At 32.1% G+C, this 18,362-nt stretch overlaps 1 protein-coding gene across 2 annotated transcripts; it reads right to left on the reverse strand.

The window, feature by feature from the left end:
- Nucleotides 1-106: 106 nt before the first annotated feature.
- On the reverse strand, nt 107-16,178 carry LOC134693499 (type-1 angiotensin II receptor-associated protein-like). Of its 2 annotated transcripts, XM_063554334.1 has the most exons (9): nt 16,081-16,178; nt 10,687-10,779; nt 9,108-9,142; nt 6,861-6,972; nt 4,621-4,720; nt 4,001-4,034; nt 3,445-3,557; nt 2,479-2,546; nt 107-327 (listed from the first exon to the last, which is right to left on the reverse strand). In XM_063554334.1, the coding sequence occupies exons 2-9, from the start codon at nt 10,711-10,713 to the stop codon at nt 244-246; spliced, it is 573 nt and encodes a 190-aa protein (XP_063410404.1). In that variant the 5' UTR covers nt 10,714-10,779; nt 16,081-16,178; the 3' UTR covers nt 107-243. The 2 variants fall into 2 exon arrangements, with proteins under 2 accessions (XP_063410404.1, XP_063410405.1); XM_063554335.1 differs by lacking the exons at nt 9,108-9,142; nt 10,687-10,779; nt 16,081-16,178 and adding an exon at nt 8,339-8,773.
- Nucleotides 16,179-18,362: the final 2,184 nt, after the last annotated feature.

Here is an 18,362-nt window from a genome sequence, read left to right on the forward strand (position 1 = left end):
ACGCGCGTCTGGCGTACTAAATTATAATCCTGGTACCTTTGATAACTATATACAAAAGAACAATCATAAGTAAAGTGGTGGAAACCGTTACGGAAAGCTAGTATTTTTTTTATTATTATTATTGCAAGGAGAACATTATTTTCATTATAGTCTTTATATTGTCAGATGGACAGATTCGATAGAAAAATTAATACACTATGATATCATCATTAGTTTCGACGTATTGACAGGAGACTGCTTCCTTTACCCATCGCGTAGTTGTTCTATCAAAGCACCTTTCAGCTGATCTGTCAAGACCGTGATAATGCCTTCAATTAGGTCCGTCTCCTACAAAATTAAGTAAACTAAATCAAATAAAGGCAACAGTAGTATACCGCTGATCAAAAGTCATCAATCGATTGAGAGAAAATAAACCCGGGTTACAAAATAAAACCGAGGAAAACACATCATATATAAAAAGTACAATCACAAGAAATACTGAACTTTGAAGAAAATTAAAAAAAAAAAGTCCCTAATTAAATGGCAAAACTAAAAGCCCAAACACATGAAACGAATGGACAACAACTGTCATATTCCTGACTTGGTACAGACTATTTCTTATGTAGAAAAGGGTGAATTTAATATGGTTTTACAGCTAGCTTAACCTCTCACTTGTATGACAGTTGCATAAAACTCCACTTCATTGACAAAGATGTGTGAACAACACAAATCATGGCAAAATAAAAAAAAATGGCGGGATGTTAAAGTCCATAGCTTCGTCATATATAAGAAAGAAACACAAAAAGGCATATATACAAATAGTAATAACCAAAATGAAAGACAATAATACAAAAATTATAAAATTGTAAAAGAAAATAACACAATGACGGGATACATAAGTACAGAGCCATATTGTATATAACAAAGAATACCACAAATGCATATAGCCAAAGCGTATAAGAAAAAAATAAATACAACTCTCTGCTCAGACACTGATGCAGGTGTAGTTATATTGCTACGAAAGTGGTGGAAATTGATTATTAAAATCTTTTCGTTTGACATCGATTCTAGTACTGAGATATGACAAATTCGAGGTATAGGTCTGCAATAAGGCAGAAGAAGCTGGGTCTGTTATTTCTTTAATTTCTTGTTTTAGGGGATATATTATTAGAAATCAACGGAACAACAGAAACACTGATATGCAACATAACGAACGCCAACATACAAGGTAGAGGACTATTAAATAACACCTGTTATAGTTCTAACTTGGAATTGGACATTCGAAGACAAACGTGGGTTGAACCTGGTTTAATGGCTAGTCAATTCTTTTTCTCATATGGCAAAATAATTTTCAACTCGTAGCAAATCATTTAAGAGTTAAACGATTTTAATGCTTGCAATTATATCTGGTAAAAATGTAAAAGTTGAGTTTTGAACACCGAAAAAGACGTCTAGTATTTTCGCTCGATTAATCTTCTTCAGAACAATGTTTGTCATAAATACCAAATACTTTGTGATAGACGTAATACTTGGCGTTATTCCAACGAAAGAGATTTTTCAAAATGGACTCTCAGCATATTAGGGCTATGAATGACGTCTGTAATATGTTCATCTCAAATTCTAAACTTAATTTTCAGATATTTGTCTAATGGAATTTGATGCGACTGTCATACAGTGTTTAGCGCTATAAAACTAGGTTCAATCCACCATTTTCTACATTTGAAAATGTCTGTTCCAAGTCAGGAATATGACAGCTGTTATATAGTAGTTTGATGTGTTTTATCATTTGATCAGGGACTTTACGTTTTGATTTTTCCTCGAAGTTCAGTATTTTTGTGATTTTTCTTTTTGTATCACAACACTTGTAAAGACATGTAACCCTAGCTTCCTGCAGTTTCTCAGGGAAATAATTAGATGTACAGAGACTGAAGTGTATAATATGTACAAGCAACTCAAGTAAAATTAATAGATACAAATAGTTTTAGGATATCTAATTTCATCAAGCCTCATTGACTTGGTTACATCTAAGTGGAATGTGCAGATGTTGAACTCGAAAAGATTGGGAAAAAGACAATTTTGTGTATCCTGATCTTCACAAACGAGGCTAAACAATTTGAATAGAAAGTTGTTTTGGGTTTAGACGCTAATTTATTACCTATAGAACTAAAAATGTCCAACAATGTTTGTCAGAATCGTATTATAACCATTATCTGTTTTAAGATTGAAGACAATGTTTTTGCCATTTATTTAGATCTTTGAGGTGTTTCCATAACGGTTTTCATTTGCGATAAATTTAAATTAAAGTTTATGCTCGTTTTGATGACTTCGTTTTTAAAGAAGTCAAGTTTCTGAAATCAGCAGCAATCTTTTTAGATAAAAAAGCACAATATATGAAGTCACATTTATCAAATTCGTTCTCGATTGAAAGTAATGCAGTACATCAAAGTGTCAAATTAAAAACAAAAATTAATTGAAATGTTAGAAAGATGGAATACATACTATTTCCGAGTCGGCATCCGAAGATTTCGACGATCTTCTGTTCCGCTTTGTTGGTAGAGCAGATGCCGCTGGAATGATGTAACAAATAAAGCAAGATCATTTCCTCAATACATAAGTTTTCAATGCTGCATGATTTACCACATATTTAATTTGGCGTGTAAAATAAAATCCACTGATACATTTTAAAAATATGTATATGATGTGGTGTACATTAGTTAAGTTAGAATCATAGATAAATTAAAAAATAACAAGATGTGATATGGTTGCGAATGGTCACTCTACACCAGATGAGACCAAATGACGTAAATTTTCTTTTTAAATGATTAAGCCTGTAACTCGTTACATTAAGTATACATTAATTACATACACGTTGATATGCTTTTCACAAATTTTCAGTTAGTATTTTGTTTAAAGTATAGCATAGCCTTTCTCGATGGATGTTTCTGATTCAGATGTATGGCTACGCAATATTGGATAAAAAAAATATGATTATGAAGTGAATCGTAAACTTTGATCGGATTACTGATTTTAAAGTTACTATTTAAAAAAAACCATGTATACTACGTATCATTGCTGAAGGCCGTACGGTGACCTATAGTTGTTAATGTCTGTGTCATTTTGGTCTCTTGTGGACAGTTGTCTCATTGGCAAGCATACCACATCTTCTTTTTGGAAAAATAATAGGTCTCGAAATGACAAATTTAAAACAATTCAAACGAGAAAACTAACGGCCTTATTTAGGTAAAAAAAAATCATAAACGAAAAACAAATATGCAGCACATCAACAAAGGACAATCACTGAACTATAGGCTCCTGAATTGGGACAAGCACAAACACACAGAATGTGGAGGGTTTAAACGTGTAAATCTATCTTAATTGAAATAAGTCCGGTTAACTGGTTATCGTATTCGATATTCGGTCCTTCCGATGGTTAAACAGTTGAACATTGACAACACCAAAACATACCTATCCAAGGAATGTTACATGGAAGCGTAACCGGATTTCCCCGTCTTTCTTGCCACACTTTGTACACCAGGAAAGCAGTCACTGGTTTTATTATCAAGTTCAAAATGCATATACTAATGTACAGGTCAAGAAGAATATTCAAATTTATGATGTTACTTAATTCAAAGTTTAGATATTCATTCATTCATATATTTTTCAATGTATAGTTCTCTTATTTTTGTTAATTTTAAAGCAAGTACAGTAATATTCCGTACTAAAAACTGGCATTATATTGAATTATTGACTGGCACGGGCAATACATCCATTTGGACCGTCTTACATTGTGAATTTTAATTTGTCTGTTTTTCATTTTTCTTTTTTTAGCAATGGCGTCGTCAGTTTATTTTCGATTTATAAGTTTGAATGTGCCCCTGGCATATTTTCCCTCTCTTTTGATGCGATTTTTTAAATTGAATTTGCGACGGTCAGTTTGAAGTAAGATTGTTTATTCCCGGAATGCCTTTTTTTTAGATTGTGCTGTTTAAAAATGATTGGAATCATCACGGCAAAAGGATACCCAAGACTAAATCTGTACACATTCTTTATAGTGTCTGAAAAATAAAGCAATATAATAAACTTTATTATCTATACAAACAAATGTTTTTACATTTCAATGTTAAAGAACAGGGGTACAAAATTGAGAACTTTTACATTTATGATTTTGAAAGTAGGAAAGCATATTAGCATCTTTTACCAAAATCTAATTATTGACAAGTCAATGGAACAGTTCAAGCTCATGTATGAATAAATACAGTATATTTAGGGCCTTTTTTTTTTAATTTTGACATATTGCCCAAACTTGAAACTTTAAAACGTAATATAGATGAAAAAGGCGTACTTAATTCTTTACTGTGTTTTGAGACAAATCGTGTTTATTCTCTCAAAAAACTTAAAGTTCGATGTATGATTTGATAATCCCGAAAATATTGAAAACAACAAAATATAAAGTGTATGCGTCTAAAGCGCTTTTCAAGATTTATTAGAACGTATAAGGACCAAAAAAGGTATAAAACAAAAATGACATAACAGAAAAGCTAACTTTGCTAAACTAGTGCCATATGTTTTTGGATATTTTCTAACCTAATATCTGTGTTTGTGGAAAAGCAAGAAAAAGCACTGCAGTAAAAATATACTTACTAGGTTGCCTGTCTACCTCATATGTTGCATCTCCTATAGGTTGGTATATACCAATGAATAGCATGTCCTGTCCAATGGTTATGCAATGGAGAACAAAGAACTGAAACCATTAGCAAGATAACTTTAACTGTTGAATCATATAATTTATTTTTTTGTATTTATTAATCACAATTTTGTTATACTCAACCATATAAAAAAATTGAGCAAAAAAAACCTCACCGACTATAACGTGTAATTTTATTGAGAATAATATATTATATGTATACGACCACCATTCACTTTGTTTGAATAACGTCCACTTGTTTTACAGTGACTTGACTGTTAGTGTTGCTATCAACCTATTGCAACTCATTCAAAATTTTGACCAAATTGCAATTTGTTTTATAAAATCAAATTGTTTAACTGGTCAGAATATTGAACAAATTGTTCAGTCAAAATGTGAAAGTGCAAGGTGATAAATTAAAATATACTTACAATCCTACAAGACTTTAACTCCACTTTAATGATGTTATTACTAAATCTGTCTATCAATCTGTATAGTTATATTATAGCCATTACCATACTAAAGGTCAACTGTTTTATTTTGAATTGCTATAAAAATGTCCAAACTTTTGAATGAATTGCAATTGGTGGATAGCAACACTAACAGTCAAGTCACTGTAATATGTAAGCCCGAAATAATTTTGTACTGATGGGTTCCTACAAGGTTTTTTTTGAAATAGCGGTTTAATATTATACAAATATATGTTTTGTATGAGGTCAATACAAGGATATATTGACCGAAAGACATTTATTAACTGAGGACGAATTCCAAGTCGATATACTTCTTTGGGTCGATATATCCTGTATTGACCTCATAAAAAGGCTATATTTGTTATATTATTAATTTCCGATCATATGTGTATCAAAATTGTCATTTTATTTTGTTGGAATTTTATTGATATCATATTGTCTCCTAGACAATAACGATCTATTAGTTTTTATTTCATTTACCTTTTTTTTTTCTTTTTTTTTTTTTACATCTTATGTATTTGAAGATTTTTTTCGTCAAATAATCGATCACAGATATAATTTGTTTCAAAACGTTTAACAATATCAAGAAATTTATTACATGACGTCACAAAGTATATCGTTTTTGAGATATTCTCAAAATAACCGTGTAATAAGCTTTTTGCTGTGCAGTATGCTTTTTGCTATCCGCCGTTTTCTCTCTACCCTCTTCAGATTTACTACGCACATTGGCAAATACACTAATCAGCAAAACAAACAAATGATACTAAACCCCTAACGGGAAGGATTGTGCCTGATGTTCATATGATGAAATCATAATCTTTCAGTCAGTTTAATTGAAGTCTGGAGCTGGCATGTCAGTTAACTGCTAGTAGTCTGTTGTTATTTATGTATTATTGTCATTTTGTTTATTTTCTTTGGTTACATCTTCTGGCATCAGACTCGGACTTCTCTTGAACTGAATTTTAATGTGTTATGCGTTTATTTTTCTACATTGGTTAGAGGTATAGGGGGAGGGTTGAGATCTCACAAACATGTTTAACCCCGCCGCATTTTTGCGCCTGTCCCAAGTCAGGAGCCTCTGGCCTTTGTTAGTCTTGTATTAATTTTATATTAGTTTCTTGTGTACAATTTGGAAATTAGTATGGCGTTCATTATCACTGAACCAGTATATATTTGTTTAGGGGCCAGCTGAAGGACGCCTCCGGGTGCGGGAATTTCTCGCTACATTGAAGACCAGTTGGTGACCTTCTGCTGTTGTTTTTTATTTGGTCGGGTTGTTGTCTCTTTGACACATTCCACATTTCCATTCTCAATTTTATTATAAATTCATATAAATGTAAGATTCCGGTAAAAAGCTGTTTGTACTAGCCCTGCATCAATTAATCAAAAATTAAAATGTAGTATAATAACAACGTGTATACGAATCAAATTTGTTAAAATATACAAATTTATAATACACGACAATATTAGTTTATTTGTTTTTATTACTTTATGTGTGTTTTACATCTAGAACAGCTTATGGTATTGAAAATTTGCTTGCACTCACAAAGGCATTAGAAAAAAGACATGTATGACGCTTAGATGTTGCATTTTCGCGTTTTGGTAATTGCCGCATTAGATATGCTAATATATTAAAATGCAAAAATGCGTAAACACAATGACCAAAATTTTTTAATGACAGCACCCGGTTAATTGATAAACAGATCACATCATGAAAGATAACAAACCAAGAAAACTGCCTCTTCAGATTTACTATGTACATTAGCCAATACACTAATCAGCAAAACAAACAAATTCATATAAATGTAAGATTCCGGTAAAAAGCTGCTTGTACTAGCCCTAAATCAATAAAAAATAAAAATGTAGTATAACAACAACGTGCGTAACGATGCTTTTTTTAAGGTTTTTTTTTTTATAAATAAGCAGAATTTATAACAGATAGTGCATGTATCAAGTAGTTACTATTCTTAAAGACTTTGTGACAGTCAGAGCTTGATATCTGATCTACTTGGCATATTGTACAGAAACTTAAAATATTGTTAACGTTAAAGATACTGACAATGAGATTTTAAAGCATGCGTAGAACCAGACAAATACAAAGCAAACGTACACTACACATAATATGAAGATGTGGTGTGATTGTAAATTGGACAGCGCTCCACGAAATACTTAATGGCGTAGTAGAAGTTAACAACTGTCATCTTAGATAAAGATCATGATATCTATGCATACCAAGCCTATCAAAGGCCTGACATGTAAAATACTCCCCACACCGCTTATAAAAGTGTTTAGTAAATATTCCGAATTCGTCAAAATGTAATGTGAAAAGGTTTAAGTGTATTAGGCCGTGTTAACATTGACCTCAATTCGGTGTTGTGTTAATGTAACTCACACGTAAAGTAAATACAATTGCGTTCCCATTGATAAAACTTTATGTTTACATGTAGTTTAAATCATGTCTTATCTACACACAGTCGATAGTCAATGTAGGCCTTGTGTAGGTTAAGTGTACACAAAACTAGGCATTTAGGACATTAGTTTTACCGTGTATATAATTAAAGAGGAAACTTTTTTTGGAGTACAATTGATATTTTTGATAGTTATTAGTATAGTTCTTTACAGAAATTGTTGTCTATATTTACAGATTTTTTTGGTAAGAAAAAAATCACGTACTTTATTAACCCCTGATTAACACTCAAAGCAGCATCATTCCCGAACCCATAAGGCAGCAACCAATTGCTTTTCGGGGGGGGGGGGGGGGGGGGGGCTATTAGTGTTGAGTACAAAACATAAAGGCAAGGGGGTGGGGTGGTGAGCTATGGGTTTTGTTTTGGAAACAAAAAATGTTTCCAGTGTTTGGCCCTGAAAAAAATGTGTTGTTTCACCCTCAACTGCCACTATATATAATGCTAAAATTAATTTCGACTTGTCACCAAAACTTGTCCTGAAAAAAAAACCAATAGCCCACGCCCCTCTACCCCCCCCCCCCCTCCCCCGGCTCTCCCTCCCCTCCCCAAAAAGGAAGCAAATAGTTGTTTTGTTATTCATTTGAAAAGGTCTTCCCGAATCGAATTGACGTACACAGAAATATTCGCCACTGGTCTTTACTCAAACAACGACTAAAAAAAGTGTGGGTAAATGATATGTTTGTCTAGTATCTCAGATCCGTTTAATAACACTTAAAATAAATTTAAAAAAACCTTACCCTATTCTTTTACCAAATACTGCTTGGAGAGGAAATACCATTTAAAACAAACAGAAAAGATAAAAATGTAGTGATCCCTAATATCTCAATCCTTTTTTCGGCTGTAAGTAAGCTGCTAAAGCTAACGTTTTCTAATGCGTAATCTAGACATCTCTAGTATATTCAAACTACTGCAAATTATAAAAACGGCTTTCATAAAGTAGCAACCACTTAACTTAAAAAAGGGGGAGGGTTATTCTTTTTTTATCTGAGTCAGATTTTTTCCCCGCGCGTACGTTTTTATTCCTTTTTTCGATGCTGGTGATCAAATACATTTTTTTCAATTTTTAACACTATAATGTATGGGGAAACTCTTGACTCAGAATATTTTTTTTATCAAATGTATGACCATTATTTTTTCTTATCAAATTGGGGAACGGAATATTTCCATTACCACCCCACCCCTCTTTTGAAGTCAAATGGTTGTTCCCTTACCGCTAGAAAAATTGTCCAAAAATTTTGAATTCAGTTTTACGTAATGAACATTTAAATGACAGATAGTTTACAAGTGGGAACAAATCTTATGTACAGGTAGCTAAACAAGGTGTATAGATGTGAACAAATGTGATGTGAAACCAGTGTACACTACACTAAACTAATTGTAAACATGTTTACTCTACGCGGCGTTTGGTGTGAACACAGTCTTTTATCCAAATTTATCATTTAGTATTTCAAAACGCTGATATAACTTAGAATAACAATTGAATGCAAAGATCAGATAATTACTTACCACACAATTAAAATGAAGTGTATAATCACAGTAACCTAAAATAATGTAAAATTATCATAGTTATATTCATAGTCATAATCATCGTCATATTCATAATCACCATCATCATCATCATCATCATCATCGTCGTCGTCGGGATTATAGTTGTCATCATAGTCTTTGTCGCCATTATCTTTATTATCATCAGTGCATTTTAAAAATATCTAGTTTGATTTTAATATATTATAAACAAAATCAATATTCACACCGATAAGATCATATCCAAAGATCTAGTTACAAAGTCTTGTTGGTAACCTGTTAGAATAAGTTAACTTTAAGAAACGATAAGTTTACCCTAATGTTTATACTTAAATCAACGGGATTGGGAAACAACACCACCGTAAAAATAAGTGTACCGTGTGCATAAGTTTTCTATGGATACAGCAAAACTTTTAAAGTAATTTAGATTAATATTTAGTTTATTAAAACACAAAAAAAATGTTGTTTTTTTCGTATGTACTCGTGCAGAAATTCTTGTGTAAAACTAATTTATCTTAATTTAGGAATTAACAGTTATTTTTGTTGCTGTTTATATTCGTTTGATTTAAAGTAAGATCTTTGATGAAATTTCGGCAGTATATCTATACTTATTTAACAAAAATATATTTACAAGATAACAAACGGTAAGCGTTGTTGAATTCAGCAATATCGACGGGTCGTTTATTGACCTTCGGCGTAAACTGTGATTTGTCCCAGTAAATCAGCATGGTTACTTCTAAACGGGCACAATTGGTGCCTTTAGGAATTCCTTCAACCTAGCTATCGATAAACTTTATTGCAGAAACGTACATCAATGATGATTAAGTATAAAAATTAACAGCTTTAATCATCTTATTTATCTTTCTCATAAGAGAATACGACCTTTTATGACTTCAAATTTTTACTTTTGACTTTTTAATATAAAAAAATTGTAAAGATAAGTTATTCAATGCTTTTGAAGATTATTGGCCATACTCAATTGGCGTGACGGTAGGTTGCGCTTTAATTCGTGACCATTTGCTCCTTTTTGAAATATTCGAGGGCATACAATATTCTGTGTCAGTATTAAGTGTAACAATTTTTTTCCTGTCGTAGCTAAGAGAGTAAATATTTGATTTGAATGAGATACATCCTTCCTTGTTTTAATTTCCAGCTTCAAAAGTGGAATGAAAGATATTAGATGGACATTTAAACTCCTTGATAAAAAATCAGACATGGCTACAAAAGAAAAAGACAAACAGAAAAACAACAGTTCATACCACACAACAAAGAGAAATAAACACTTATCATCACGAACCCCACTAAAAACAGGGGCTGAACTTAATTAAGCCGATCCTGTCGGGTTGCTCATTAATTAAACATACGGTAAATAGTATAGTTCGGTAGGTCAAATTCGCGAAAAAGGAATACATGTAGGGATTATTCTTACGGTATTATGAACATGAAGGCAGTGTTTTCAATTTAAACTGTAATTTTTATACTGTCAATAATACTATTGAATTATTATTGCCATATCTATAAACAAAAAGAAACTAAATACATATTAATAAATAAATATTACCTTCAACACAATTTTAGACGACTCCATCGTTTTGTTGTCATTTACATTAAAGTATTCTCAGAATCCTTTATACATGTAAGTATTCCAAGAACCCTTCAATAAAATAAATAATGAATTTATCCGGGTCATGTGGTGAGGAAATCATCAATTTTCTAAAAATACAGAAATAAGTATGATATGATGTCTCTCCGCAATGCTCTTCAATTTTGTACTTGTTTGGCTTTATAAATATTTTGATATTAGCGTCACTGATGAGTTTTATGTAGACGAAACGCGCGTTTGGCGTATTAAATTATAATCCTGGTACCTTTGATAACTACCTCACGTACAAGTGCACATTTTACTCTATTGTAGACGAAAGTAATCAATAACCTGGAACATGAGTGGCAATGTAATTATTTTACAATGATATAGATTTAGGGAAAAATGTCCAAAGAGAGAAAAATTAGTGATTTAGGAAACATTTGTTTATGATAATCAAGTATTCGTTTCTCTATTCTTTACTTGGGAGCATAACATAGTAACTTAACTTAAACAACAGCTACTTATTTTAATAGATTGTTTATGTATTCATCAAATTATTACCCTCAAACGCTTATGGAGGCTTAAATCTTTTGTTATAACATAGATCAAGCTATGCCACTGATGTTTATCAAGAATTTGTTTTTACTTCAAGAAAAGGTCAGTGTGGGAAGAGTATTCAATGGACGGTAGGGTAAACCATCGTCAATTCAAAAGGGAAAAGTCCATAAAAAATAACAAAACAAGTGAAAACAACTGCTATATTCCCGACTTTGTACAGGAATTTACGGAAGAAAATGTCAGGCCAAACCTGGTTTACGCGTCTGACGCAAATTAAAATTTCAATCCTGGTATCTATGATGAGTTTATATATAGAAAACTTAACAGCTTACTGTATGCTAGTTTTTCATAGTTCTGTTATGTTTACAGCTTTGGTAAGCAACCCAAGCTGATATTAAAAGTTAATGTAACAATGATTCGGATTTACAAGTCAAAACTGTGTAAATATACATAACAGAAAACCGTTCACGGTTGACAATATTCACGTCCACACATTTCACGGCAAACGAAGATAATTTTTTTTATCTTTGGTTTTCTCTTTTAAGGAAATCATTGTATTTACATTGCCTTATGTACCTCACCAATTTTAGTAGTTGTTTGTGTTTTGCTGTCAGTCGATTCGGTTGTTATTCTTATTGTTATATAATTTCCTTTTTTTTTAAATCATTTATGCTTACTTTTATTTAGCAGGTTATTATATTTACTTTGTTAAGTATCAAGTAGAATACAAAAATGCAATGAAAGAGTTTCAAAATTCATGTTTCAGTTTTGTATTAACTATGCCGTTTGGTTAACTGATTTCATTCGTAATCTTATTGACGATTTATTTACATTGCGATGTTCTATATGAACCACTTCACTTTAAAACTGAATTCATATCTAAAGATGTTAATTCCTCTTTTTACCAGTGTCCGTGATGTTTTGCAACCCTTTGTATTATTTATGAGTCAATGTTTATAGGTTATTTTTCTTGCAGAAAGTACATGCATGCTAAATATGGACATCATGATATATAAATGAAAATTGAAAATACAATTTCGTTTAAAACAAACTTCAATTATTTCCAATAGTAACGTAAAGATTTATATCTATTTATTTCGGCACAATTACTTTAACGAATTCAAGGGCAACTTTCTCAAAATTAAGCATGCAGCACTATTCACTTCTAATATAAATTTGATACTTACTGGGCTTACTGAACAGTTTTTTTCTATCATTCGAACACACCTACCAAACACTCAAAATTTATGTTAAGGACATAGGGAGGAACTATTTTATTGCACTATAATCGAACGGCACCCAATTGGTGGGTTTTATAACAATAAAAGGCAACACTTCCGTAAGGGCAAAATTAAAACCTGGAAGCAATACTATGGACGTTCTTATAAAGAATACTTTTTTGGGGAGTATTATTTTCATCGGAAGATGTCGAAAACTGATGGAACAAAAAAAGGTGACAAACCAATCGAAGTATTTTCTGTATGGACTCTCCCATTAATTTAGGTGAAAGAAATTTCCAAACAGAAATGCTCATACAGACAGTTCTAGTTCCTCAGAGATATATTGTTCCGAAAATAGCGTATCGTTCTTTGAATAGTTGCAAGAGATCAGTTTACGGTTGTATATATCTCTGGGAAGAATGGGTTCTATAAGAACACCTTCAAGCAGTATGTAAATCAGTTAGAATTATTGAATGATGGATACGCCCAGTGACCAGTCATGGTTACTTTGAATCAATGTAAGAATGATCAAATGTTACTGTCAACACGTTCATTCGCCCGCCGTCGACCATTTTTCTAAAAAAAACTACGTCATAACCACACAAACCACGGCGTCCGACTTCACCAATTACGTCACTGTGATCATAAATTCAAATGATAATGTAGATGGTCTACGTCTTAATGGCGGTAATTTATTATTCCATGCGGTTGATGTTACACCAGTTAAGATGTTCAGAACGGTATATAAGAGTATATCTGCCAGTTCCGACTTCACCAATTACGTCACTGTGATAATACGTTTAAATGATAATGTAGATGGTCTTCGTCTTAATCATGTTAATGGCGGTAATTTGTTATTTCATGCGCGGTTAATGTACCACCAGTTGAGATGTTCAATACTGTTTATAAGAGTATATCTACCGCCATGGATGTAAAGGATACTTCATTCACAATTTCACATATTGACAAAAATGTCAAATTTGGTCTCCTGATATATGGTTATAAATATCGTGCGGCTAACGAATATTCAGGTGGATTTGTTTTAACTAAATAAATGTGTACTCATTTATGCTTTAAAAAGGTTTTTTTAAATTTAGGAGATTACCAATGAGATGCCTATACAACATACACCGACGGGCGAGGATGAAAAAAAAACATGAATATAGTGTACGGTTTCCCGCAAAAAGACAATAAATGTTGGAAAGTAAGTTATCAAGGCCACGGCATGACAAAAAGTGACATTTGTAAACGAGGATATTAACATTTGTCACAGTTAACATGTATTTGGTTTCCGTGTATTTCATGGGATCACTCTTGTCAACCAATGTATATACTAGTACTCACAATGTCAGGGTCGTCGAATGGTAGGCAATACCTATATATAACAAATCAATTATTCAACATGTTAAATGTATAACGTAAAAAGTAAAATAACAAAAATACGAAACTCCGATGAAATTTCGAAAAGGAAAGTCCCTAAATAAATGGCACAAATCAAAGGTCAAACACATCAAACGAATGGATAACAATTGTAATATATCTGACAAAGTACAGGCATTTTCTTATTGAACTTGTTTTTATAGCTAGCTAAACCTTTTGCTTGTATAAAAGTCATATAAAATTCTGTTATATTGACAATGATGCGAGAACAAAACAAACAGACAAAATGAGTAAAAATTTCAAAGTAAGGGTATAGAAGTCAACATTGTGTTATCATCTTAATTGCTATAAGTCCCGTTTTAATGAAAACACTTGTTTACACGTAATTACAAGAAACCCTAATTATTCAGCAGTGGACAAAACATGACGAGACCCTGCATGGCAAATATTTGTTATCCATCGCATGGTGTACTAGTGCAAGTCGAACCTTTTGCATCGGACTCACTCACCCTTACCCACCATTTTTTTAAATCCTAAAAGAACCACTGGCACGGTTTATCTAACACTTTAAACGTGTCGATTAACCTACCTTAAATGAGAAAATAACAAATCAGTAGACAAATCAGTAGTGCAAGCACGTATTCACACATAAAACAAGAAGTAAACGGACCAACAAATAGGCGAACAAAACAAATACTAACTCACGTCAAAATTGATAGAGACCTCAACGGTTGTCTCGGATATAGAAGTAAATCAATCCTCAAACGCGAAAGTAAAACGCATGAAAAAGAAAAGTTTGGTTGAATAAATTCACGACATAGCTCTTTTGGAAACTAGACGATAAGTCAGATTCATTGTGTATAAAGTGTCAAGTTCTTCGTTCTTTAAATGATAAAAATCCTTACATCTTTTTAAGTGGCGTATCGCCCGACACAAGTTTTTTTGTTCTTTTATCCAACATGCACTCATTTTCCGCCGGATCTAAAATTATCACCCTTCTTCCCGATGGAAACACTTCACAGAAGCTTCCTAATTTGGTTATTACCAAATCATTTTCGTCCTCAAAATCAAGCAAATGTTTCCTACTGGACGTTATCCAAAAAACAAACAAAACGAAGAATGAATTAAACCAGCTATTCAATAAGAAGTATTCCTTATCAGATGCATGTGATACCAATGGTAGTACCTGGTTGTCTGGTAATTAATCATATTTCAAGAATATAATAACGAGAAACTTAAATCTTTTTACATCATAGATGTCACTTAATACATGAATAGTCAGCCAAAGCAATTATAATTGAGAATGGAAACGGGAAATATATCAAAAAGGCAACATCCCACAAGGGGCAAATAACAGGGGAAGGCCACCAGTGGGTCTTCAACGCAGCGAGAGAACAGTTTAAAAAGAGGAACCATCTGTAATAAGCTTACATGATACACAGGTATTTTGGTACTCGAAAAAGCGGTGTTCATTATTTAGAAACCATATCATTTCATTTGTCATAAATTTTTCTCTGGACTTTGATTTTAAAACCATTGACGGCCATATTTTTGTACCGTATCTAGCAGGATAGACATGGCCATGCGTTTGATCTTCCATTTAACATTCTGGGAATTCCTGGAATGGGTAAGTACTTATATATATATATAAGAAGACTCCACACAATTTGTAAAAGTTAACCATTATAGGTCAACGTACGGTCAACACGGAGACTTGGCTCACAACGACAGCTGTATAGACAACAAGTCAAACTGCAGCTGTCAAGTTCGCGTAGCTATCAAAAGATGATATAGATCTTGGAAAATGGTGATTGATATCTCATAATAGGATATATATTACAAAGTGCAAATAAATTTTTATCAAAAGTACCAGGATTATTATTTAATACGCCAGACGCGCGTTTTGTCTACATAAGACTCTTCAGTGACGCTCGAATCCAAAAAAGTTTTAAAAGCCAAATAAAGTACGAAGTTGAAGAGCAATGATGAGGAAAACCCCTTAAAGTGTTGCCAAATACAGCTAAGGTAATCTATGCCTGAGGTAGAAATGGTAATCTATTCCTTGGACAAATGTGGGATCCTTTTTTTTTTATGTCGAAAAATTCAAAGTTTTGTAACAGGAAATTTATAAAAATGACCATATAATTGATATTCATGTCAACACCGAAGTGCTGATGATACGTTAAAGTAGATTAATGTTAGAATAACTTACCAATGTCTGCAATGAATTTCTTCTCTTCAGAAATTAATTTACTACGATATTTCTTTGCAAAAAAATCTACTTTTCTTCACGACGCTGTTAAATGTACAGTGTCAACAAAGCAATTATAGGCTTTAGTTGACCTAAATAACTCATCTTTTGATGTTTAAATCAGGTAGTATATGCTACTTGTATATTGAATGATTTTAAATAGGTAGAAAATATATTCTTCACCTGTATCGACTGTAATACTTTATTTCTCCACTCGAAACAGTTCAATTTCATAATTTTGGAGGAGAGGTGTATTGTGTTGTGCACAATTTAGACATGTATATGTCAATTTTACGAGATTCGTTGGTAAATATAAAATATAGTTCACTTTTTACTTAATAAATTATGTTTTCAAAGTCATAGATTTTTTATTACACTTCTGGTTTCTGTATTAAATCAAAAAGAATAGTGTTACATCAAGCGGATTGTTTGCGAAAAAAATCAAAATAAATAAAGGCAACAGTAGTATACCGCTGTTCAAAATAATTGTGTAATCGTTTAATATTCAATTACAGATTTTAGCATCAACATTTTCTCAAACACGAGTAAAAACCTCATTAAAATGAGCAACTATTTGTGAAGTCGTACAAGCTTTTTATGAAAGATTTGTTGCATGCGAGGTGTGGATGCAAATGTTTCATACTAAGGAGTTTAAAAATGCTTTGGAGATTTATTTCATATTCTTTCAGGTTTTGTTGCGTGCGCTGTGTGGAAGAATCTGATACCTTAAAGAAACAACAAATTCATTTGACTTAATTTTTATATTGATTACAGGGTTTAGGTTTGTTGCGTGCGCTTTGTGGATGCATGTTAATACATAAATAACAACAAATTAAATTGTCTTCATTTTATATTGATATTAGAGTAAGTTGACTGCGCTGTGAAGATGCTCATGTTTGATACATAAATGGACAACAAATTCGTCTGACTTAAACTCTTTATTTAATGCAGGGCTTGTTACCTGCCCTGTTAGATTTTTATTTATGATACCTAAAGAATCAACAAATTCATTTGACTTAAATTTTATATTGATTGCAGAGTGTGTATCCTGCGCTGCATGGATGTAATACACGTGTCTTTGTGCTCTGCTTTATGTGCCCTTGTATTTTACAGTCATTATTTTTGTTTATGATGGAGATAACTATATTTTTCATTATACCGCTTACACTGTCACATTCTGTATATGTGTAACAAGTAACATGTAGAAGACCCTAAACCAGTGGTTGTCATTCTTTTCTGTATAACTTTTTTTTATCGTTCTGTACATACATCTGGCCGGTAATTTTGTAGTTTTGTAAATTGTTTTACATTTTTTATGTAAGCCTTGTATAGGGTACTAAATGTTGAAGGACGTACGTAGATCTATAGATGCTAACTTTTAAGCTATTTGGTCTGTGTTGCAGAGCCATCTTATTGATAATTTTACCATATCTTTTTACTTTTAAATTAAGTCAATAAAATTAAAGAAGCAAAAAAAAGTTTTAAAGCATGTAACTGTAACAGTTCGAAATACACAAATGTTTATATGGTGTGACGGAGGCAAATGCATAAAGGATTATAAATTCCATGATGAAATCAAAGGAAGAAACTTGATTTTCATCAAACAAGAATCTATTTTAATTGGTTGCATATCATATTGATAAATTATTACAAAGTTAAAATTTATGTTTACACTTTGTTTCGTATTTCTTTCTGTTGTAAAATAATTTATTTACTTTTGACATCTTCTTTCCATTCAAATACAGATATATTGATCATTTAAACACCCTCTGTAAACGATAATGCTTTAAGAAGTTTGGGATTGCAAACATGGCAACATTGGGGGCTAGCATTTCCCATCATATTCTAGAACGTCTTTGCCAATTTCAACAAACCTTGGTAGAAATGATGTTATTGTAAGTTTTTTTATAGATATGATTACCATTTTGTTCCTTATTCTCAGGATCAAGAAATGGCATCAGATGACCAAGTTTGATTTATTTATAATTTTCTGTAGTTAACTGATATTAGATATTTTTCTTATGTTGTGTTGTTTGTCTGTTGACTATTTATAAGGTAAGAAGAGTTGAGGGCGCTCAAAAATATTATAGTCTCAATCTAGTATATTTTTTCGTTCGACGTTTTTTTATCATTGTTTTGTAGTTAAGAAGGTAGTTTGTAATCTCAGTTTGTTTCTCTCATATGTCTGCCTAAATTTGTTAGCTGAATCGATAGCTGCTTTAATCCATTTGGAAATTTGGAAG

The sequence above is a fragment of the Mytilus trossulus genome, chromosome 12 (assembly GCF_036588685.1).
Source record: "Mytilus trossulus isolate FHL-02 chromosome 12, PNRI_Mtr1.1.1.hap1, whole genome shotgun sequence".
In the NCBI taxonomy this organism is placed as follows: Eukaryota; Metazoa; Mollusca; class Bivalvia; order Mytilida; family Mytilidae; genus Mytilus; species Mytilus trossulus.

Bases quoted from the DNA above. Each gene is read 5' to 3' on its own strand.
- LOC134693499 (XM_063554334.1), bottom strand. From the start codon at position 10,713: ATGGAGTCGTCTAAAATTGTGTTGAAG. The intron at 4,721-6,860 runs GTTTGTTATCTT...TAATGGTTTCAG, and splicing joins CTGAAGAGGCAGTTTTCTTG to TTCTTTGTTCTCCATTGCAT. The intron at 3,558-4,000 runs GTATCCTTTTGC...CCTGTACATTAG, and splicing joins GTGTACAGATTTAGTCTTGG to TATATGCATTTTGAACTTGA.